This window comes from Lemur catta, chromosome 3, assembly GCF_020740605.2.
Source record: "Lemur catta isolate mLemCat1 chromosome 3, mLemCat1.pri, whole genome shotgun sequence".
Taxonomy (NCBI): domain Eukaryota; kingdom Metazoa; phylum Chordata; class Mammalia; order Primates; family Lemuridae; genus Lemur; species Lemur catta.
Window position 1 is genome coordinate 96,779,405 of NC_059130.1, and position 22,447 is coordinate 96,801,851.

General features: G+C 57.7%; 1 protein-coding gene across 2 annotated transcripts in view; it reads right to left on the bottom strand.

Moving 5' to 3' along the window:
* Positions 1-708: 708 nt before the first annotated feature.
* The window catches only part of KCNQ4 (potassium voltage-gated channel subfamily Q member 4), a 51,839-nt gene continuing 30,100 nt past the window's right edge, over positions 709-22,447 (bottom strand). Inside the window, exons 3-14 of one of the 2 annotated variants that reach the window (XM_045548108.1) lie at positions 22,187-22,313; positions 21,798-21,973; positions 21,020-21,145; positions 20,505-20,615; positions 20,235-20,330; positions 18,114-18,202; positions 16,218-16,379; positions 9,244-9,464; positions 7,472-7,571; positions 5,619-5,750; positions 3,352-3,481; positions 709-2,828 (exon numbers count right to left, since the gene is read on the bottom strand). In XM_045548108.1, coding sequence (XP_045404064.1) covers positions 2,616-2,828; positions 3,352-3,481; positions 5,619-5,750; positions 7,472-7,571; positions 9,244-9,464; positions 16,218-16,379; positions 18,114-18,202; positions 20,235-20,330; positions 20,505-20,615; positions 21,020-21,145; positions 21,798-21,973; positions 22,187-22,313 — 1,683 coding nt within the window. In that variant the 3' untranslated portion in view covers positions 709-2,615. Of the gene's footprint in view, positions 2,829-2,866; positions 3,090-3,351; positions 3,482-5,618; positions 5,751-7,471; positions 7,572-9,243; positions 9,465-16,217; positions 16,380-18,113; positions 18,203-20,234; positions 20,331-20,504; positions 20,616-21,019; positions 21,146-21,797; positions 21,974-22,186; positions 22,314-22,447 lie in introns of those variants that run through there. The other variant, XM_045548109.1, reaches the window with a different exon arrangement.

The window sequence follows — 22,447 nt, forward strand, 5'->3', positions numbered from 1 at the left end:
GAAGCCAGGAGAAATGGAGACTTCCTTCTTCCTTTGCTTCTATCCTTATCAGCAACAGCCAGGTGGCAACAGCTGATCCCTGGCTTCAGCTTTGTTCCTGCACTGCCAGACAAGCCTCGTACCCCCTCAGAGGTACCAGCACCAGCCAGAGAACACCCCCTTTTCAGATCTGAGCCCCAGAACTCCAGGACTCCCCCTCTGCAAGCTTGTGGATTCTGCTAAGCCCATTCTCTTGCCTATATTCTTGCTTACTCCTGCAGCTCTAGGAGTGGTAGCTGCTTCCTGCAGTCATTTTCTCTATGTCATCAGTGTTCTCTTTTTGTTCTTTCAGCCCTCCTACATCAGTGTAACCCATTCCCTAGAGTAAATTCTCTCTGCTGAAAAACCTAGTGGTGTTTCTGTTTTTCTGACTGGACCCTACTAATACAAACTATTAGGAATGTGGGGCTCACTTTTCACTGGTCATTGTGAGAGGTCAGCCTGGTCTGAAGGGAGGCTCACGGGAAACAGATTCCTGAATAAGCATCTAGATCCAGCTGTGCGTGAAGCCAAATCTATCCCCTGGACTTTTCAGTTCTCTCGGCCAATAAGTTTCATTTTTCGCTTAGGCCATATGGTGTTGGGTTTTTGTTGTTCACAAATCTTGTTCCCACCCCCAAATCAGGAACCTCACCCCACAGCCACTGAACAAAACCAAGACCAACCAGCTCCTACTGAAAACTTTAATGAAACCAATAAGTTAATAAGTTAACAAAGTGAGGTACTTGCATATCCCAGAACCGGGTTGGTGGGGAAACCTCGATCATGGAAGGAGGGCGGGCTTCTTCCCATGTCTCCTTTGGTCATAGGGTAATCCCATTCTCCTGCCTCTCTCCACAGGTCTGTCTCTGAGGGGGTGGAGGGGTGGCTCTCTGGGGACAGTGCAGTGGTGAGGTGAGCCAGGATAGCTCCATCCAGGGCATGATGGTCACATGCAGAGGGCATGTTGGGGCAGAGGCTGGGCACCATGGGGCTGGGCAAGATCTACCCGAGTCCTGGCGCTGGTGCATGCAGGTCCCCAGTATGAGATGCAGGCAGCTTGGCCTCAGCCACAGAGGGTTGCCATTGGTCCACTACCCCGATCCTCCTGCAACCTGCATTGGCTTTGCAGAAGAGGAACAAAGGAGTAGGAATACGAAGGTGTTCCTGGGGACCTGGAGTGGATGGGGGCTTAGCCAGGATGCAGGGCTGCCAGCTGAAGTGAAGAAGTGGGGTATGGAGAAAGGGGAGACAGTGCATGTGAAAGGCAGATGTGCAGTTGGTATAGCTGCTAGGTGCATTACTGTTCTCTTTGGGAGTTAGAGTGACTGGGAAGGGGCAAGCCTGGATAGAAGCAGGCCTAGGGTCTCTCCAGCGGTATCCATGCCCCAGAGGCCCAGGTCCAAGTTGTGCTGTGGGAACGCTGAGGAGGGCCCTTGGGGGCAGGCAGAGGCAGCAGTCAGGGCTCCCGGACCAGAGAGGAGGAGATCTTGAGGAAGGGGAGCTGGTAAAGCTGTGGATGGGGCCTGAAGCGACCTGAGGTCACATCAAAACTCCTTCTCCTGCCCAGATGGAGTGGGGGGCTTCCTCTCAGTGGACACCATCCTGCCGGGCCAGGCCACTGACATCAGCTCTAGAGGCCCAGGAAAGGCTGAGTGGCTCTGTGCTCACGTCTGCAAGTGTGTGTCCTTGTATCTGTCAGTGTATGAGAGGCTTTCTGCGTGTCTGGAGAAACTAAAAGGCCATGTTTGTGTGACCATCCATGGAGCACTGGGAGGTTTGGGGAAAATACAGAAAATTATGCTGAACATCAAAGGTGCCTGGAGAGCCAGGTGGAAGAGTGGACATCGAGCAGGAAGGGGGAGCCCCTGGGAGGTGACAGCTGCAAATGGGAAGGCCCAGGCACTGCCCTTGGGAGAGGGCAGGGAGAAACAGGCCCCATGCTGGGTGGGGATGGGTGATAAGCCAAAGAATGGGGTTAGGGTTATGGCCAAGCAGCCTGAGACCAGCTACTGCTGGGGGCCGTCTCCCAATGGGGGAGGGGCAGAGAGACCCCATGGGGGTCCTCAAAGTTGCATATTTAACATAGTTTGCATATATGGTGCCCACCTGCCTTGTGGCAGGGTCCTGTGCTTTATGGGTACCTGTAGGGGCACCTTGGGCCCACCCCCAAGTGGGGCGAGGACTTGGCGGGAGGGCTTCCCTGCTCTGTCCGAAGGGCGGGCCAGAGACCTCACCTTGCATAGCTGGAAGCTGGGTCAGGGCCCAGGGCCCCAACGCCCCGCTCCCACTCCCGGGGCAGTGCCCCTGCCAGGCGGGTCATGTCGAGCCTTGATGGAGCCGGCAGGGCACGGGACGGCCCGACAGCCCTGCTGCTGCCCTCCGTGCGGCCTGGCATCTCACGCTCCTGAGGTGGGGGCGGGGCGCCGGCCCCCGCCGCGAGCATCTCGCCCACCCAGGCAGCTCAATACTGCGTGCGGCCTCTCTCCCCGCGAGGGAGCGAGTTCAAGTACAGAGGAGTCCGGAGGCCTCGGAGGGCGGGTCGGAGCGCCAGGCCGAGGGGCTGGCCGTGTGCTGCCCCGCCCCCGAGACGCCCTTCAGTCCATGTTGGTGCTGACCGAGCGGGAGATGCTGAGCGTCTGTGCGGAGACGGAGATGTCCTCGTGGTCCACAGGGCTGTGGTAGTCCGAGGTGATGTCGGGATCGAAGAGCGGCACTTGCACAGTGCCCAGGCTGGCCGAGGTGCCGGAGCGCAGGCAGCGCGAGTAGAAGCCCAGCAGCAGGTCCAGCTTGTGCTCGATGGACTGCACCTGGGGGCGGGGCGCGGCTGGAGGCGGGGCTTGGCCGGGACTGGGCGGGACCGGAATGGGGTTGGGCGGGGCAACTGGGCGGGGCGCGGTCGGTGGGCGGGGACTGGGCGGGGCTTATCTGGGAGGTGCGAGTCCGGACCGAATGTGCGGCTTGGCTGGAGGGAGGGACGGAGCTGGGAAGCTGGGGCACATTCCGCGGGCGAAATTCAGTTGCGGTAGATTGGGACTGTCCGTCAGACAGACAGACGACCGAAACGTGGGCTTAAATGGAGCAGCGGGAATTTAGAGGGGTTTATCTGAGACAACTGCAACCTAGGGGCGAGACCTAGCCGGAGAGGGCGGGCTTATCCGGATACTTTGGCGGGAGCGGGCGGGTCCCGGGGCTCATCTGTGGGGCGGGGCCTGGCCGGACAGGGGACTCCGGCGCCTTCCCGGCAGGTGCTCGGGGCTGCGGCTCTGAGAAGCGCACCCGCCTCTTGTCCCCGTAGCCCTCCAGAGCTCTGAAACTCCATCCTCCACTCACCTGCTTCTCCACCTTAACCACGCGTCCCATCATGCTGATTTCATCCACCGCCTCCGTGTCTGAGGGCCCCTTGTCGCTCTTCTCCCGGGCTTTCCGGTCCCCGGGTCCCCGACCCACAATTTGGTCCACCCTGTGGGTAAAGGGAACCGTCAAGTGGCCCCAGACACACGCCGCCCCTGCCTTCCGCACGGATCCCGGGGCGCCTGTGAACGCGAAGACAGCCTGAGCCAGAGGGAAGGGCGGTCTGAGGTTGGGCGCCGGCGCCCTGCCAAATGGAGGCCCAGTTGGCGCGGAGGGACCGGCCCCTGCTTTGGGGTCCTTCACTGGCCGAGCGAAGGCACCACGCACAAGCATGACAAGGAAAACAACTGCCTGGTGGAGGAGCCGTGGGAAATGCTGGGCCAGGAAAGGGGGAGGGGGACACGTGGGAATATGAGTTATGAGGTGGACAAGGCTCCAGCTGATCTCGCCTTAGTTTTCGGCCCTCCTTTGCAGCAAAATTCTTGAAAGTGTTGTCTCTACCCTCTACCTCCAATTCCTCTTCTCCCGTTCTCTCTCAAACCTACTTTAATGAGGCTTTCGCCCCCACCATTTCACCAAAACTACTGCTGTGGAGCTCCGGAATGAACTCGGTGTTGCTAAATCTGCTGATCAACTCTCAGTCCTCATTTTACCTGACTTATGGGCAGCACTCGACACATCTGATCACCCCTTCTTCCTGCACACACTTTCTTCATTTGGATTCCAAAACACCATCCTGGCCCCGTTCTTTTCCTCCCTCCCTGACTTCTCCTTCCCAGTCTCCTTGGCTGGTCCTCCTCTATCTCCACAACCTCTAAACATTACAGGACCCAAGACTCACTCCTGAAACCTCTTCTCTATTTGCTCTCACTCACTAAGTGACGTCTGCAGTTCCTTGATTTTTCAATTCCTCTATACACTGTTGACACCAAACGGCCATCTCCATCCCAGACCTGTCCTCTGAAATCCATACTCCTACCTTAACTGCCAGACCAACACACTCCACTTGGATGTCTGACAGGCATCACAAACCCAGCACACCCCCCAACTCTCCCGATCGAAACATGCTCCACGTATTGCCTTCTCCATGTCAATAAATGGCAACTCAAGTTTTCCTCCTACTCAAGCCAAAAATCCTGGCTTCATCCTTGAACTCTTCTTTCTTACACCCCATCAGAAAACACTGTCAACTCTACCTACAAAAATATACCTAGAATCTGGCCACCTTTTCCACTTCCACAGCTGCAACCCTGGTCCAAGTCCCCACATCCGCACGTCTGAAGTAGGCTCCTCATTGGTCTCCCTGCCTGCCCCCTTGCTCCCTACAGTCCACCCTCAACACAGCACCCAGATGAGCCTTTTAAAAGATAACCCGATCTTAGCAGTCCTTTGCACGGAGCCCTCTAATGCTTGCAGCTCATCCTGGATGAACACCCATCTCGTGCCGTTCCCTCTGGAACCCTTCACCTAAACAGCCACAGGTCTGGTTGTCCCCTCTCCTTCCATTTGATCTCAAATGTCACCTTCTCACCTATGTAAAATCACAAACCTCAATACTTTAACCCTTACTTTTCTCCTTACCATCTGAATTATTCTAGTTTTTCTTATTTATCATCTGTTCTCTTTCCACCAGAATGAAAGCTCCGTGAGGGCAGGGACTCTGTTTTGCTTTCCACCATATCCCTGCTATCAGGCAAGTAGTAAATGCCTTGAGATTATCTGTTGGGTGAATAAATGAATGAGTGGGCAGCAAATGCAGGCCAGGAGAGGACAAGGGCAAGGTGTAGCTGATTTGGGCCTTGGTGTGAGGGTCATCCCTTACTGCTGGGCCTAGAGAAGTGATGTGGGAGGATTCCAGAGGCAAGAAGTGGGCCCTGAACACAATGTGCCTATCCCTTTGGGAGATGGGAGGTCAGTACTTATCTTACACCTATTATTTGAGGTCCAGGAAACAATCATTCTAAACAAAGCCCCTCCCCGCAGACATGCAAGTCAGTAGGGCTCCCACAGAGGGCGGCACAGAGGCCCTGAGACTGGCTGGCCTGGTGGTCGTTCAGCCTCCAGTCCGGTGCCTTGCGAGGTCTGGCCTCAGCAGCGCTGCAAGCCAGGTACCTGGCTCAGTCCAGAAATCCCAGCTCTGGCAGGGGACCCCAGGAGGTGCTCGGGGCTCTGGTCCACAGACCTCTTGCTGAGCTGGGGACACAGCCACCCTGCCTTGCTCTGCCGTTGGGGACTGGCACACCCACCGAGTCTGCAGGCTCTTGATCCGGCCCAGCATGTCCAGGTGCCCTGCTGAGTACTGCTCGATGACATCCTTGACATCGTAAGGTCGCAGCGTCTCCTTGAATTTCCTTTTGGCCACCAGAAACTTCAAAATCCTGTCGGGAGAGGGGGTCTCAGAGTGAAAGGCCTGTTCCAGCAGGAGATTTCTTTCCAGCCCCTCTCCGTCCCTTTGCTACCCCTTTGTCCAGCACCAAGGCACCTCCTGCTTGAGTCACCACAAACAGACTCTGCCAGGTCCCCCAGCCTCCCTACCCCCGAGCAGCAGCAGGAAGGTGATGGAAAGGGATTAATCCGCAGGGCAGGGGGTGCATATGAGAAGATGGGGGGACATTGGCCTTGACAAGGAGGCTGCAGGTGTACTGTGAAGAGATCTGAATGCCTGGACGTGTGTGGGTGTCATTTACTCTGCTTTGGCGTGACTGCTCTGCAGGCCCATGCAGAGAATACCCTGGGGGGCAGAGTCGTGGACAGGGAAACCAGCTCCAGGGGATGGCCTAAGCTGGGAGAGGGGCCGTGGGGTGGAGAGAGGGGTCAGCTTTGAGCAACTCAGGAGGTGGGACTGAAAGGCTTCCTAGTCTGAGTCCGGGATGACTCTCAGGGCTTGGGTGACAGGGTGGGTGGCGGTGCCGCTGCCTGAAGTGGGGACCCAGGAGGAGGAGCAGGTTTGGGGCATGCTGGGTGTGAGGGGTGTGTGGGGTGGCCAAGGAGAGCTGACCTAGGTCAGGTGGCAGCTCTGGCACTCTGTTCCAGATGCTGGTCACGTGGAGGGGAGAGATAGGATATATGAAAAGGGGGTGAGAAGAGGCCTCAGACTCTGGGGAAAGGATGGGGGGTGCCCAGCTGACTCTGATGTTGAAAGGAACACAAGGGCAGAGGCAGTGAGCAGGTTAATCCGCCAGGGAAAAGAGCAGGTGAGTCCAGAAGGCCGGGGGTCAGGGGGTCTCTGGAGCTACAGCTGCCAGGACTCCACACCAAGGAGCTCGGGGGCCACAGCCATGCCTAGGCCATGGCCAAAGGGCTTGGAAGACTCTGGTCCCCTCATAATTGTCGAGGCAGGGAGAAAGCCAGTAGAGCAAGGGCTTTCAAACTTTTTGGATCAAGATCTATCATAAGAATTACATTTTAGGTCACAAACAAGTATATATACACACATGCACAGATAACTGAAGTATAAGTTTCATAATTTACCCTTCATATGAGAGATGCACTCTGATATTTTCTATTCTAGTCTATTCTTTTTTTTTTTTTTTAATGCTGATCAGGGCCCACTAACTTGATTCCACTAAGTTGATTTCAAACCATCTCAATCAATGGTTTGAAAAACACTTCTCTAGAAGAAGTCTTGGGGGAAACAGACAGACTGAGGCCAAGACACCCAAGGAGAGAGAGTTTGCGACACAGGGACAAAAAGATGAGACTGAGACAGAGAGATGCAGGGGAAAAGTGGACAAGACAGGGCCCACTGGGAGAGACAGGCAGCCGCTGACACACAGCCAGGGAGAGAGAGAAGGAAGAGAGGCTGATGCAGCCCAGAGCCAGAGGCAGGGGAGAGAAGAAGAGGAAGAGGAGAGGCAGAGTAAGGAGTGACTGGGAAGACAGTTCCCGCCACCTTGCCAGAGCCAGACCCTCTAGACATGACGGGTAGGAGCAAACCCTGCTGGGAGCCAGATGCCACCTCCCCACCCCACCTGCACTCTAGGCAGGCAACAGCTGGCATGCCGGGAGCAAGCCAGGCCTGGCCACGAGGGCAGGCCCAGATGGGAAGCAGCAATGGGTGGCAGACGGAGCGGGTGCTCACCTCAGGCCTTGGTCTCACCTGACGGAGCGGATGACTGTCTTCACAGCGGGCATGACATCGTCCACTGTGAGCTCACACTGGTAGCTCTTCTCCTCTGCTGCTTCCTCTGAGGGGCCCTCTGAAAAGACAGAGACGGCCCAAGTGGTCCACTCTCAACCCCCACCATGACCAACACATGCCAAACCACCATCAGAGGTACCAACTGGAAGAGAGAGGGGCCCACAGAGGTCCCAGAAGCTTCCTGGGGGCAGACCAGCCTCCTGCCTCCCTGGCTGCTGCCCCTCACCACCCTACCCAGGGCAGAAAACCCCTGTCTGTTGCATGCCCATCTGCCCCTGCGGCCAGTCAGGGTAAACATCTGCCTGTGGCCAAGTGAGCAGGAGCTACTTTAGGGCACAACTGCTCTGGCTGGGGCAAATTTGTTGCACAAAGTCCTGGAGGAAGCCTGACTGGTCCCACCATGCAGAACAGTGAGCCCCAAAGAAAAGGCGCTTGATGCCTTTGCAAGTACCCAGCCACACCGTCTCATCCTGAAGCTCACGGGGCTAGCTCCCACGCCCAGATTTGCAACTGGGGAAGGCCCTGTGCCCTGGATGAGACAAACAGCCTCTCTGAGGCTGGTGCCCTGAGCTGCACAGAGAGGTGATGCCATCTTCGCCCCACAGGAGCAGGGAGCAGGAGATCAGACAGCTTCCAGCACAAGAAAGGCAGTCACAGGCACCAGCCATGCCCAGGCTTCTATGGGTCAGCACCTCCCAGTGGTTTGTGGGGTTCTGCAAACTCTGAATTGTCAGCCAGCAGCATTTTGAGGACTTACACAGCACAGGCAAAGACAGCATGTCTGGGCCCCCTCTCTCCAAGGCTAAAGGGGCTTCCTGTCCCCATCTTCCATCCTTGTCCACTCATCCCAACCTTTCTCCACAGGGGGCATAAAGTATGTCAAAGCTGGGAGAGGTCTTCCAGGGGCTTGGTCGAAATGACCCAAGGGTCATTTTCCAGAAGAGGACACTGAGGCACAGAGGGGTGTGGAGGGTGGAGAGGACCTTGCCTAAATCACTGTGCAAGTCTCGAGCAGAGCTAGAACTCAGAGAAGTGACCCCACCGGGTCCACGGCTTCATGTCCGCAGGCCAGGCTGGGCGAGGAGGGGCAGGCAGAGTGCACGGACTTTGGAGCTGGACAGACTGGCCTGAGGATAGCAGCTCTGCCACTCACGGGCTGGGAGATCTGTGTCCGTCTGTAGAGTGGGGATGAAAACAGAACCTACTTCCCGGGGTCACTGGGAGAAGGAAATGGTATAATCTGGTGTGGAGAATACACAGTCAGGGTTCATCAAGCAGGGGCTCCTGCTCCTTCCAAAGCACACTTGTCACCAGCTAGCTTTTGTTGAGCACTTTCTATGTTCTCAAAAGTCTCCTGTTCACCTTCTGCGGATTATCTCATTTAATCTTCACAATCATCCTATGTCCTATGAAGTAGATACTATCATTGTCCCCATTTTACAGACAAGGAGAATGAGGCCCAGAGAGATGAGGTCACTTGTCCAAGGTAAGTGACAGAGCCAGGATTTAAATCCAGGCAGCCTGGCCCCAAAGCCTGTGCTCTTAACCACTGCCAAAGGCCACCCTCCGTTTGATTCTCGGTCTGATGCCCGTCTTAAAGACTGGTGCCCAAAGATGGTCAATCACTTGCAGAGCTGAGACTAGAGCCAGATCTTTCTGCCCTCAGCCCAGACTGTCCCCACCCCTGCCAACCTCAGCAGGTCCTGGGCCCCAGACCCCCAGGGGCTCACCCTCAGCAGAAGTTCGGGGTTTGAGTTTCAAGGAGGCCCGGAAGCGAGTGCGGTCATTGAAGCTCCAGCTCTTCTGCACCTTGGTGGGGCTGCTGGCCTCGCCCACCTGCTCACTGCTTGGGGAGGTGGGCACTGGCGGAGGTGCCAGGTGCTGCTTGGAAGGACCTGTCCGCCGCTGGGAGCTGCCCATGCGGATGCGGTCTTTGATGCCCATCCGACTGCTGGCAGGGCAGGACGGGGTGGGGAGAGAGCAAGTTAGCCGGGGCTGGGGGTGGGGGGTGAGTGGGGACAAAGCTGACTTAGGACCTAGGGGTGGCTATAGGGTCTTGATTCCCCAACCGCATGGAGACTTCCTGGGGTGGGACAGGGTGTGGTGAGGGGGGCCCTGACTCCCACGAGAAGGTGATTCGGTGTCAGTTGGAGCAGATCCCCTTCCCACCTCTACCTCCCACCCCTCATTGCCCAGACAGATAAGGGGTACACAGGAGACAGATGTCAGAGTGGAAGGACTGAGAGAAGCCCACGAAGGGAGTCAGAGAGACAGACAGGAGGACAGGGGAGTTGGGCCTGGCGCAGGTGGGTGGGTGGAGAGTGGAGGCGGTGACCCCTTTGGGTACAGACAGGCTGCTGAGGGTCAGCAGCTCACCTGCCGTGCACACTGAGGTAGGCCTCCAGTCCCCACTGTGCACAGGGGCAGCGTGTGTGGAGTCGAGTGTGTGTGTGAGCAGAAGTACGTGACAGTGTAGGTGCACAGGCACCAGTGTGTATACATATCATATGTTGGCATGTATATGCATGTGTCAATTTATATTTTCCTCCATTCCCTGCTGCTGCAGCTACCTGATCCCACATTGGTCAGGTCAGGGCTTTAGGACCTGGTACAGCTGTGCAGGCAGTGCACTGCCAAATAAGGTCTCCATCACACAAAGACTTCCATGCAATGGTGCCCTTGGCTGTGTGTGGTGTGACGGCCTGATCAGGGCCTTGGCCCCATGGGTCTAGCTGCTGGGCCCACAAGTATGCCCAGGACATGCTTAGTGCCTGCCCTCCCAGTAAGGGTCTATATTTGATAACCTGTTCTTCTGCGGTCTCCCCTGCCTGAGCTCTGCCTGCCTGGCCTGATGTCCTGGGAGGTTTTGGATCCCCCCGTAAAGATCTACCCCGCTATATTGCCCACTGAACTCCCAGTTCAACAGCACTACACATGTCTGTGAGCATGTGAACACACATGTGCCTGTCTGTACATGCTTGGACTTCCCTTCCCACGCCCAACTCTCCACCACATCCCCAAACCTTGGAGGAAGACAGGTCGGGGAAGGCCTCAGTTTCTCCAGGACAGGCCCCGGTTAACCAATACCTGGTAGAGTAACTCTGTGTCCAAGAGGTTCAAGGACCATGCTATCACTGTTTGGGTAGGACCCATGCAAACACCCTCCATCCCATGCCCTGTGGTGTCACCGCTGCCTCCCCTGCTGTGGTTTGCCACTGGAAGACTCTCCTGCAGAAGGTGCCGGGAGTGGGGGTCTCCACTGGCTCTGGCTTAGGAGAGCACCAGCCAGCCTCGGAGGAGGCCAGAGGTGGGGGAGAAGTTGGGGGAGAAGACTGTGTCACCTACTCTCAAGGACTTCCAGATCCAGGGCTGAGCAGAGGAGAGGTCTGGTTTCGGTGCTGGGTGGCAGCTGGGGTCCCCCATGCCCAGGGCATGGGGTAGAGGATAGAGAGCCAAGGTGCTGAGGTGAGAGGATCTCGAAACCAGGGCACCTTCGGGAAGGTGGCCAGGATGTAGGGCCATCCTTGGGGTGGGGGCCTCTGCCCAGAGGGGAGAGGTTTAGATGTCAGGGATGGGGGCCCTGAGGGTATTAGGAAAGAAGGATGGGGATGGCTCCCGAAATCCAGCATGCTCTTTGCTGGCCCAGGGTCCCACTGACACATCCCAAAGATTCCAATCTAAGTTTGAGGTTGGCTCTCCCAAACTTTCCTCTGCAGAGCCATTCCTTGGGCTCTCCTCATGCCGGCAAGCACCCCATCCCACCCAGTCCATGCAACCCCTCCCCCTGTCCTCCACTCCTCCAAGTGGAGAGGAAGAGAGGAGGGTGGAGAAGGCCCTGACCCTTCACCCAAGGGCCTGGGACTTCGCATCGCTGTACCCAGCACGTAAGACTCCAATGGTGTTCTGGGGAAGGAAATGATCTCCCCATCATGAGAAGTGTGCAAGCAAGACTGAGCTTGTACTCAGCAGGACTTTGGGAGGAAAGGGTCTGGGGCTTGCACTAGAGGCCTTGAAAGGTCCCTTTCCAGCTCTGATTCTGTGATGGTTGAGGGAAGTTCTGGCCTGGTTTATGGGGATCTGTAATTTTCAGGCCAGAGACCATGGGCTCCTATTTTAATGTGAGAAGGCACTGTTTTCCTAGGAGTGGCCCTGGATTGCAGCTCCTTGGGCAGGGCCCAGAAAATGGCCTACAGCGGCCTCCCTGAGCCTAAAAGCTCAGAGAAAATGGAAAGAAGCCTGGCACACATGGGCACCCAAGGGCACCCAAAAGCTCCTTCCCTTCCCTGGCTCCTTAGAACGCGCAGGGTCCTGTCTGCCTCCGCTTTCAGCTCTCTCAGCCACTGTGTGTGGCAGGCTCCGGCTTTACCATCCCTACTTTACAAATGAGGAAAGAGGTGAAATGACTTGCCCAAAGTCACAGAGCTCCTATGGGACAGAGGAAGGACTGGAAGCCAGTTTTCTCTGACTTCAGGGACTGTGTTCTTTTTCTGGGACAAGCAATCAGGATAGAGTCTAGAGCACTGGTTCTCAACTGGGGGCAATTTTGCCCCCCAGGGGACATTTGACAATGCCTGAGACATTTTTGGTTGTCACACTGGGGGCTGCTCCTGGCATCTAGTAAGTAGAGGCCAGGGAGGCTGCTAAACATCCTACCCTGCATGTGATAGCCCCACCCACAAAGAATTATCCAACCCAAGATGGCAGTGGTGCCAAGATCGAGAAACTCTGGTCTAAGTATCTGTTGGTGCCTGGGAGAGGCATGGGTGGGCTTGACTGCCATGTCCTAGGGGGAGGGCAAGCTCTGGCTGCCCTGCTCGACCCAACCCCTGTACTCACTTCCAGAAGGGATTTCTATAGGGACTGACTCATCATCTGCCGGCCAAGGCCAAGCTCTTGGGGAAACAGAGGCAGACGCGTCTGATGCCGCATACCACCCCTCTCTTCAGGGACTATGCAAGCAGCCTCCCTGCTGGCCCCTGCCCTGGCTGTGCCCTCCTGTCTCTCATGTCCTCCACAGCCAAAGGAGGCTTGCAAAGGGTCTGACCCAGAGACTCCTCAGCTTAACCCTTTGGTGTGTCCCCATTGCCTACAGCCACGGTTTCCAAGCTATTTTTTAAAGTAAGTGAGATCTTAACTGCCCAACATGCTAAATCAAATGAAGCCAACATTTTTAGGAGCTAAGCACAGTTTCAGTGGAAGCAGATCCTATTATCATCTTCATTTTCCTTCTGAGGAAACTGAGGCACAGAGGGGTCAAGTGGTTCACCCAAGGACACATGACTAGCGAGTAGTGGCTAGACCGTGGTCCAGAACCCACGTTTCTAAGAAAGACTGCCCCTCGACAGAAGCACACGCGGGCAGCTAGGAGCTCTCACGCATCTCCTAGCTCTGGGCCCACCAACCTACAAGGCTCCAGAGGCACCTCTGGGAAACCAAAGGCCCCGTGAGCCCAGGCTGCCTGGCACACCAATAGGAAGAAGCACCAGTCGGCACTGGGCTGCTGATTTCCCCCACGCTGTGCGCTCCCTCTCTCCCTCACCTCCTTGCTCAGGTCCCTGTGGCTTCCTCAGTCTGCAGTGCCCTCCCTGCCACGCACTCCTTTCAAGGCTTCCCTGGGTTGCGTGCCTCACCCAAGCTCCACAGCCGCTCTGCCCCCTCCTTTTGCTGCACTCATTTAACTGAACTGCAATTACTCTTCGCAGCTCTCCGGGGACCATGTTTTATTCATCCCTGCATCCCTGGTGCACAGAGCAGGGCCTGGCACAGGACAGGTACCAAGCAATGTAGTGGAGATGCAGCTAAAAGAGCTGGGGCTCTGGAGTTAGCCAAGGAGGTGCCAATCCCAGCTCCTTCGGGCATCTGCCAGGTCCCTAGGTGGCCAGCAGGCACACAGGGAGCTAAACCCAAGGCCTGGCAAAAGTCAGAGTGGGAAGGACCCTCAGAGAGCCTCTAGTTCAACCTGCCCATTACACAGATGGGAAACTGGGGTCCTAAAAGGGGAAGCAATTTGGCCAAGATCACACAGGGGGTCAGCGGCAGAGCCAGCACGCATCCCCACGGTGCCTGCAAGTGCCCCTCCTGGCACACCGGGCCCATGCCCCAGCCCCGGCAGAGGCATCCCCAGATAGACGAGGGGCTCATCGGGGCCCCGAGGCAGACGGCAGGCGGCAGGCACATGCACCTTGTCCTTGGCCCATCCTGTCCCCCTCTCCAGCCCCCGAAGTGGGTGGGGCAAGGAGGAGTGGGGACCAGAGGAGCAGGCGAGGAGGTACCTCGGTCTCCAGCTGGCGTGGATCCGAAAGAAACTCCGTTTATTATTAAACATCTGGCTGGAAAGTTGAGAACAAGACACGAACAGAGGTTAGTGGGAAAGGGGCAGTGGGCAGAGCGTGGGGAGCTGCCAGGATGGGGCCGGCCTCCTGTGGCTGGTGGGAGAGAAGGACCTCCACCTAAATCATCCTCCAGCCCCATCCCCAGGAAGAAGAGGTTCTCACACTTTGCATAAGGATCTCCTGGGGAGCGTGTTGAAAACGCCTGTGCCTCTCTCCAGAGATTCTGATCCTGAGGGCTTGGGGAGAGGTCCAGGTATCTGCATTTTGAACAAACGCCCCATGGGATGCTGATGCAGGAGGTCAGAAGACCATGCTTAGAGAAACTCACTGCAAAACCCTAACGAGGGGCAGCACGGCCCTGGCAATGCCAGCCCCAGGAAGTCCTGCTCCTTTAGCTCCACTTCCTGTGAACATGCTCGACCTGGGTCCCTCCCCAGCACCACTAGGGGTGTGACCAACCAGGAGTGTATATGTGTGTGTTTGGGGGAGGGGGGCTGTCCCGGCTAGGGTACCCACCCCATAGACCCAAGACAGCCATGAGTAAGGATATGGCCATTTGGCCTGAGTATGGTGATGAATCTAGAAGTGTAGCTCAGCCCCCCAGGTCCCTGGAAAGAAGGGACACACCATCACCCTCACTATGAGTCCTAGACACACAGGCCCTCCAGGGCAGAGAGATACAGGGCTGGGAGTTAGTGCTGGCCAAGCCCCTAGCAGTAATCTGTTCCTGGGCCTTGGGGGGCTCAGGGACCCAGAGAAGCTGTGGGGGGCGGTACAGGTGCTGGCTCCAGGCCAACCTCGGTTCCCAGTGCCTGCCTATTCAGGCAAGGTGAGACCTGAGTGAACAGGAAGCTACAGAGGGCCCTGGCTCAGGTCCTGGGCAGGGATGCTAGAATGGCAAAACTTCTGAGTTTCTGCCTATAAACAGTGGTTCGGTAGGAAAGCAGGTAACATCAGTGTCCTCAGGCAGTGATAGAGAATCGGAGTGAGGCCCCACCATGGACTTCTCTCCCAGGGAGTTCCCAGCCTGGCCTGGCAGGTCATGTGTCCCCTCCCTACAGCCCCAGACCTGAGGGGCTCTCCCTCTCTGCCCACTTCCTGTCCAGCCCTGGCCCAGAAGTACCGTCACTGAGAACGGGGAAGGGATGCCGCTCCCTGCATCCTCTGCACCAGACACCTCCCCAGACCTTTCCAGTCCAGAGGCTCAGAGAACCCAGAGCCCCTGATCAGCCTGAACCTCACGAATTTTCTGCCGGGACACAGAGGTTCAGAGTGACTTGATGACTTCCTCGGGGACACACAGCCTCAGGTGGCAGAGGCAAGGTCCACCGTACCTCCTCCCTCTCATCTCCCAGCCCTTGCTCCGGGCCTGGGGCTCAGAATCACACTGAGGCTCAAGGCCCCAGTGTACCCCTGGCTGCTTCCAGGAGGACATGTGAAGATGTGACAAAAACAAAGAGATGGGTAAAGGACAGAGGAGGAACGAGGCTGATTGAACCCTTGACCTCCAAGCTAAACCTCCACAAGAGCAGCCACCTGACCATGCTGTAATTTGACAGGCTTCCCTTATCCAAATGTGCCTGAAACTCCTGTATCTGTGAACATTTGTGTGGGGGGAAGCACGTCTTCTCTTTGTTCTTCTTTCGAGATGCAAAAGCTCCGGGAAAGACAGGTCAAGGGGAAGAGACTGTTGGGAGCAGCAAAGTGACCTCAGTAAGGACGAAAAGAGAGTCCCAAGAGGACCCCCTGGGCTCAGCAAAGCTGTGGACAAGGGTCGCACAAGACAAGAGCGTTAGTCGCTGGTCACGTTTACGCAGGTCCTATGTGGTCTTAGTCACAGAGCTCTCTTTCCAGCTGGCATCTCCTTTCCGAGAGGCAAGTTCAGTCCAGCCCCTGCCAGAGCAACATGCCGGGAGGGGGTTCCCTGCCCTCACACCCCAGGGCGGTGCCCACGATTACCTGAGCCGTAAGCACCTGTGGCCAGCGGCCTCCTCCTCTCTCCAGCTTCCCAGGAGGGATGGGGGTGCAGGGATGGAAGAGTGAGGGGACGTGGAAACAGAGAAAGAAAGAGGACAATGGCATGAACGGAGGAGGTGATGGGAAGGGTGGTGTGGACATCTCTCCCACTCAGACCCTTGAAGCCCCAGGTGACCAAAAGGTGAGTCCAGCCCGGCCTTTCGAGAGGCCCTTGGTCTGTACCTGGCTGGCCCTCGGACGACAACCACCCAGGCCTCGTAACAAGGCCTAGGAGTCCCCCAAACAGGCTCAGACACTCATGTAGTGGCTGGAGGCAGGTCTGAGAGAGGATGAGACAGAAGATGGAAGAAGAGGAGGAGAAGCAAGAGGAGGTGGCGGCCCCAGAGGGCCCCTACCTTTCCCCAGGGCAGAAGGAGGCGCTGCCCGGCCGGTGGCAGGTGGCAACGGGCGGGTAACGGGAGGGCGCTCCGTCCGGTACCGGCGCCCGTCGCACCTCCAGGGGCCGTAGGCCCCCGTTGCGGGCCCGTTGCACGTGCTCAAACAAGAGCGCCAGCTCTCTGCAGGAGAGGGCGCCATCAGCGGCAGGCAGGGGCCTGGCACCACCCTCTCACCCAGTGGGCGCTGAGCCCCTGAGCCCAGATCCTGCCAGGTCCTGCCTCTCTGGAGGTGCTCACCGATGCTCTGGGCCAGGCCGGGACAGGGTGGGGAGTGGGAGAGACTGGCCTTCCTCCCCCACTTTCTATATTTAGTTCCTGGGAGTCCTCAGGGATGCCAGGCGTGGTCATGAAGGCTGCGCACAACTCAAGGGCAGCGAGCTGGGAGCTCCAGTCCAGCTCACTCTACTCACCAAGATGACTGCCTGGGCGTGGAGCTGTGCCCGCCACTGGCCAGCGGCAGCCCTGAAATCCTACCCCCCAGATCTGCCTCTGGATTTTAGGGGAGACTGAGGCTGAGGAAGGAGATTTGATAGGGCGGCTAGCCCAGCTTCCTTCCCCTATGGCAGTCACTCCTGCCACTGGGTTCTTGGAGACTGGATCTTGGGCCTGCAGCTTCTTCCTAACTCTCCAGGCCATTTTCTGCTGCCATAAACCAAGGAGGGTATCTCCCCTCTCCCCTGCCTACCGTCCCATTGTAAGGATGAGGAAACTGAGGTCCAGGGAGCAGGAGGCCCAGTGGACCCAGCATCTCCACACTAGGCTCTGTGACTCTTACCGGAGGACCCAGACCACCCTTCCACCCCCACCAGCCCTCACACACCTCATATTTCTAACAAAGCAGTCCCCTGCCCCACTCCCCATGCTGGGCCTTGAGCCCTCAGGGCTACTGCTGGAGAAAGAGGCTGCTTCTAATCCAGCTACAACCCCGTCTCTGAGGTGGGAGCTTGCCTCTGCCAGGTGGAGAGATGGGGGGTGCTAGTATGATGCTGGGAGCCCCCTTCCCTCCTGCTCCTCCCTGGGGAAGCCCCTGGAGCTAGGAGGGAGTGCGGAGGGGGGAGCCAGGTGCAGGGTCAAGTGGGATCATGCAACAGCTGCTCTTGGAGAACTAATGAGGCAAAAAAGACACCCACAGAAGCGCTGAGCACAGCATCCTGGCCCAGCCGTGCACTTGCTGCCTGCCTGCCCACGGGACTGAGCTGGGCTCTGTGGTCTTCATTCCTGCCCGAGGGCCTGGCGAGCCACCTGGCCACACGCACCCTGGTGATGCTATTAATAATCCCTTGAGTGGAGCCACCCCCATTCAGCCTTAGCCCGGCTTGGGCCAGTGGGTCAGACCCACTTCTGAGCCCTGAGGCCACTGCCTAGCATAGTAAAAGTAAGCACATATTCATGCATGGGGTGGGGTGGGCCCATGCACCTAAATGTGGAACACATGTTCCCTGCCCATTCCACACTTTCTCCAACCAGCTGCAGTGTGCCAGGCCAGTGTTAGTAAGGGCTAACACTGTCCCCGACTCAAGACTGAGAGTTGATGAGCTGCCTGCACTGCTGTCCTGGGTGGCATCACCTACAGGCGAGCACGCGGACTGCCAGGCACTCCAGGAGCCCGGCCTCAGCCGTGGGGCAGGGCTTCACCAATGTCCTATGTCCAGGGTCCACCCTTCCCTGGACATAGCAGAGTGGGACAGAAGACACTCCAGGCTCTGAGTTATATAGGGTCTGCAGAGCCAGCCCAAGATGCCTCCTTGGGAGCCATCACCCGCTCCCTGCCCCGCAGGGCTGAGCCCAGCCACCTGTCCTCAAGGGGCCTTACTGCCAGTCCCCCACCCACTCCCATCGCCCAGCAGGACCTACCTGAAGGATGGGAGGATACTGTCATAGTAGTACCAGGTGGCCGTCAGGTAGGCCCGGCTCGTATCGGTGGAGTATAGGCGCCACGCAGCCTGGTGGTATGGGGACATGGGGTAATGGGGTGTCAATGAGACCTCTCAGCCTCACGTCAGCCCTCTGCCCCTGAAGGAACTCAGTCCTCCGGCCTGCTGAGGGCAACTCAGAGCCAGAGGCTAGTTCCGATTCCACAGCCACCAGCAGGGCCAGCCGAGAAATCAAGGCCTAGAGAGAAATGACTTCCCCAAGGTGACACAGCAGATCGACATCAGAGCAGGGGACTTAGATGCAGGGGTTAAGAGCTGGGGTTTTGTTGTCGGGCAGATGTGGGTTTCCAGTCCCAGCTCTGCCCCTGACTAGTGCGGACAAATTAAGTCAAGCTTCAGAAACCTCATCACCTATAAATGGATTTAATATTCCTTCCCTAACAGGGGGTTGTGAGGACTCAATGAACAAATGTATACTAAATGCCAAGCTCAGTTAATAACAGGTTCTCCTGTTAAACACTGTTTTCTTCCTTATCACATTTGATAAATATCTATTCACTGTGTATTAGATTAATACTCCCTCTAGACTGTAAACTGTGTCTTGGTCACTGCTGTGTCCTCAATGCAAATACAGTGTCTGGCGCATGTCGGTGTTCTGTGAACGTCTGGGGAATGAATGCTGACTGAGTGAATTATTATCACTAATAACCCCACTCCATCTCTCCCCTGCTGTCACTGCCCACAGGAATACTAAGGACTGAAGAGGGGAGGAAAAAGCATCACCTACCAACCCCTCACATCCATGGACTTGTAGGGCTTCCTTTGAAGCAGGAGAGATGAAAGTCAGACAAGAGGAAAGACTGGCCCTCTCCCTCAAGGTAAAGGGAGCCAGGGAGGGACAGCGAGTGTGGCCATCAGCGAGGGCAGGGAGGCATGGAAGCTGCCGGGCAGGACAAAGCAGAACTGGGCCCTGGATACCTCCCTTCTTTGGATGCCTCTTGTCCTTAAGGGGCTGCCACCGCTGACCTCACCAGCCAGGCGTCCTCCTAAGACAGGAATATTTTTACTTCCTGCTTGCCTAGGCCCCTGGCATGGGCTAGGGAGCAGCTGCCAGAGCTGTCTCATTAATTATGGGCACCACAATACCAGCTGTCTCTCAGCAGGGCCAGTGCCAGCCGCCTGCCCCTACAATGCCCTCGGAGGGCCAGCTCCCAGGGGACAGTGGCCATTGTGCCCAAGGGACACTAAGAAGAAAAGGCTACGACGGTGGTTGGAGAGAGATAGCAGGGATGGGGAGAGGGGTTCCACCCTGGGGAGGAGAGATAAGGAGGAGTTGAGTCGGGCTAGGGTTTAGGGGCCAGAGGGTGACATGTTGGGGAGCAGGCAGGGTGGGCTATGCCAGTATCCCTGAGCCATTTCCTGCAAGGAGTTCTCTTGCACACACCCCTGACTAGAAAGAAGCCAGGGCCTAGTCCCAGGGTCACAGAAAATCAAGAGCCCTGGCTCAGGCCACAACCAGTCAGAACACCCCATGACACTGCGGGAAATGGAGACCGCACACTCCTGGCTCTCCAGCCACCCCTGTGGCTGCACCTTCTGCCTCCTTGGCCAGCTCAACTTTGCCCACCCAGCCACTAAATATTGAGGTTCCTAAAAACCCAGTCTGGACCATGTTCTTTTCATTTGTATGAGTGCTTGTGGAACGAATGAATGAATGAATGAATGAAGGTGCTGGAATGGAACAGGCTTACTATGAGCTAAACAGCTGACCGGTGACAGAACTCGCTCTCCTCCCAGGGCCTAGGGTCTCTTGTCCCAGCTCCACCTCTCCAGGCCCTGTAGAGTGGGGCCTGGAGTTGGGCAGTGGGACAGCTGTGGCTAGCCCTAAACTGGGCATGTGGTGCAGGGGACCATTTCTGACAATCTCAGTTAGCATCCCAGCTCTGTCTATGGCTTGGCATGTGACCCAGAAAGGTCACATCCCTTCTCTGAGCTTCAAAGTGGAGTCACAGTTGGTCTGGGACAGATGGGTCAGCATACAGGGTTGACACACCAATGCAGTCATAGCATCTCATCACAGGGCATCCTGGCCATGTCGTACCTGGATGAGGTTAGCTGCTGGCATCCTCCGCTTCTCAAAGTGCTTCTGCCGGTGCTGCTCCTGGACCTTCAGGGCGAAGCCAGAGCCCAGGATGCCCTGGGGGATAGGGCATGGTTGGGGGAATGCGGTAGTTGGAGGCAACAAGAGGTTGCAAGGGTATCCCCATCCTTGCCCACCGAGGCGCCCCAGGCCACTCAGGCAAATCTGTGACAGGGGCTGAGCAGGTCCCGCTCCTAGCCTCCCCCACCAACCCAGCACAGGGCAACTCACGGCGGGCAGGGCAAAGAAAGAGATGCCCAGTAAGGCGAAGCCAGCAGCCAGGACCCTGCCCAGCCACGTGTGCGGCGTCTTGTCACCATAGCCGATGGTTGTCAACGTAATCTGGGGATACAAACAAGTCACCTGCAGGACTGGTCGCTGGGGCCACCTGCAAGAGCTTGTTGGGGGCACAGGCTGGTGTGAGCCTGATCATAAGGGAAGGGGCCTAGTGGTCACCCACAGGAGTTGGTTACAAGGACGTGCCACAGGGGCTGGTTGGGAGCATAGAAGATGCCCTGTCTCCAGTGCTGGACAGCAGAAAGGGGCACAGGTCACAAGGGCTTGATGTGGCGGGCTGGGTGGGAGCACGAGCCGGTCCGCTAGACAGGTTGGGGGGCTCCCATAGGGTCTGGTCTCAGGGGTCCTAGCTCTAGCCAGAGGGCAGGGACAGGCCTGCTCAACCCCGAGTCGGAATCTCCCGGGAGGGCCCCAGGCAGAAGAGCAGCCCTGCGCAGACCCTCACGCACCGTCCCCCACCAGAGCGAGTCGGCGTAGGAGGAGAAGTCGTTGTTGGCGTCCTTCTCGGCCAGGTAGACCAGGAAGGAGGCGAAGATGAGCACCAGGAACCCGATGTACCAGGCGGTGATCAGCTCCTGCGGGGCGGGCGGAGGGAGTGAGGAGGGGAGGGGCCTGCGCCCGCTGGAGAGGTGGGAGCTCCCAGAACGGAAGGGGATGAAACACCGCCCTCTCAGAGCTCCCCGGAGCGCCCTGGCTCTGACTCTGCCGCTTTTCTTTCTCAGCTCCTCCCTTCAAGGAGACCCCGCCCCGCCTTCGCGAAACCGCCAGGACCCCCGGGCCTGCCCTTGACTCTCCAGGTGACAGGCTCAGTCTCCATCCCAGGCCACCTTGCCTACCCCCAACGCCCTCTTTCAGATTTCGATCCGGGCCCTACAGCTAGCCCCGCTCCCGCCCCAGCTCGGCTCCCACTGTGCTGTGCTCGTAGTCAGTCCAAACCCACAAGCTCCCAGGTGAAACGGGCCAGCCCTCTCTCTCAGGCCCCGCCTCCTGGTCCGGTCCTGACCCCTAGGCTCCGCCCCGCCCCGTCCCTTCGGCCCCGCCCCTTGTCCCGGTCACGCCCCGATCACGCCCCTTCCCGCTCGGAGCTAGTCTCCGGCCTCACCCCCTGCCCCGTCCCTAGTCTGTCCACCCACCCCACCCCACCCCACCCCAGCTCCTCTCAGGCCCCGCCCTCTCTGCTCCTCCGCAGACACGCCCTCGGGCGTCCACGCGGCCCGCAGGCCTCACCTTGCTGTGCGCGTAGACCACCGAGCCTAGCAGCTTCCAGGTGCCGCCGCGGCGGTCCATGCGCACCATGCGCAGGATCTGCAGGAAGCGCATGCTGCGCAGCGCAGACGTGGCGAAGATGTTGCCCTGTGTGCCCGCAGCGATGACGGCCACCGAGGCCACGAACACGATGAAGTCTGCAGGGGCGGGGGTGGCGAGGTCACAGCCAGGGAGCCAGCCCACCCGGGTCGGGGACTTCTGGGGCCATGGGGCGCGGGCGATTAGGAAAGTCCGTTGAATGTGTCAGTAGCCAGGGTCAGGGTCAGGGTCAGGAATGGGGTCAAGGTGTCAACCCTGGTGCTTAGGGTGAGGAGTCAGGGGCCAGGTCCGGCAGGAGGGGCCTTTATTACCGATGACACAGAAGGGTTTTCTGGCAAAGCGCAGGCGGCCCTGCCATCCTCGGTAGCGGCAGCAGCATCCGGCTGACCAGACTCGGATGATGTACTCCAGGCCGAACACCACAATCATCACGAATTCCTGTGGGACCAGGGGTCTGAGTTCTGGTCCCCACTTTCCAGAACCAGGGTCCTGGTCACAGTGCCGACCCAGCCAGGAGTCCCTGGGGAGGGGGGCCAGAACCTCCTCAGACCCCTTTCCTGGAGGTTCTTACA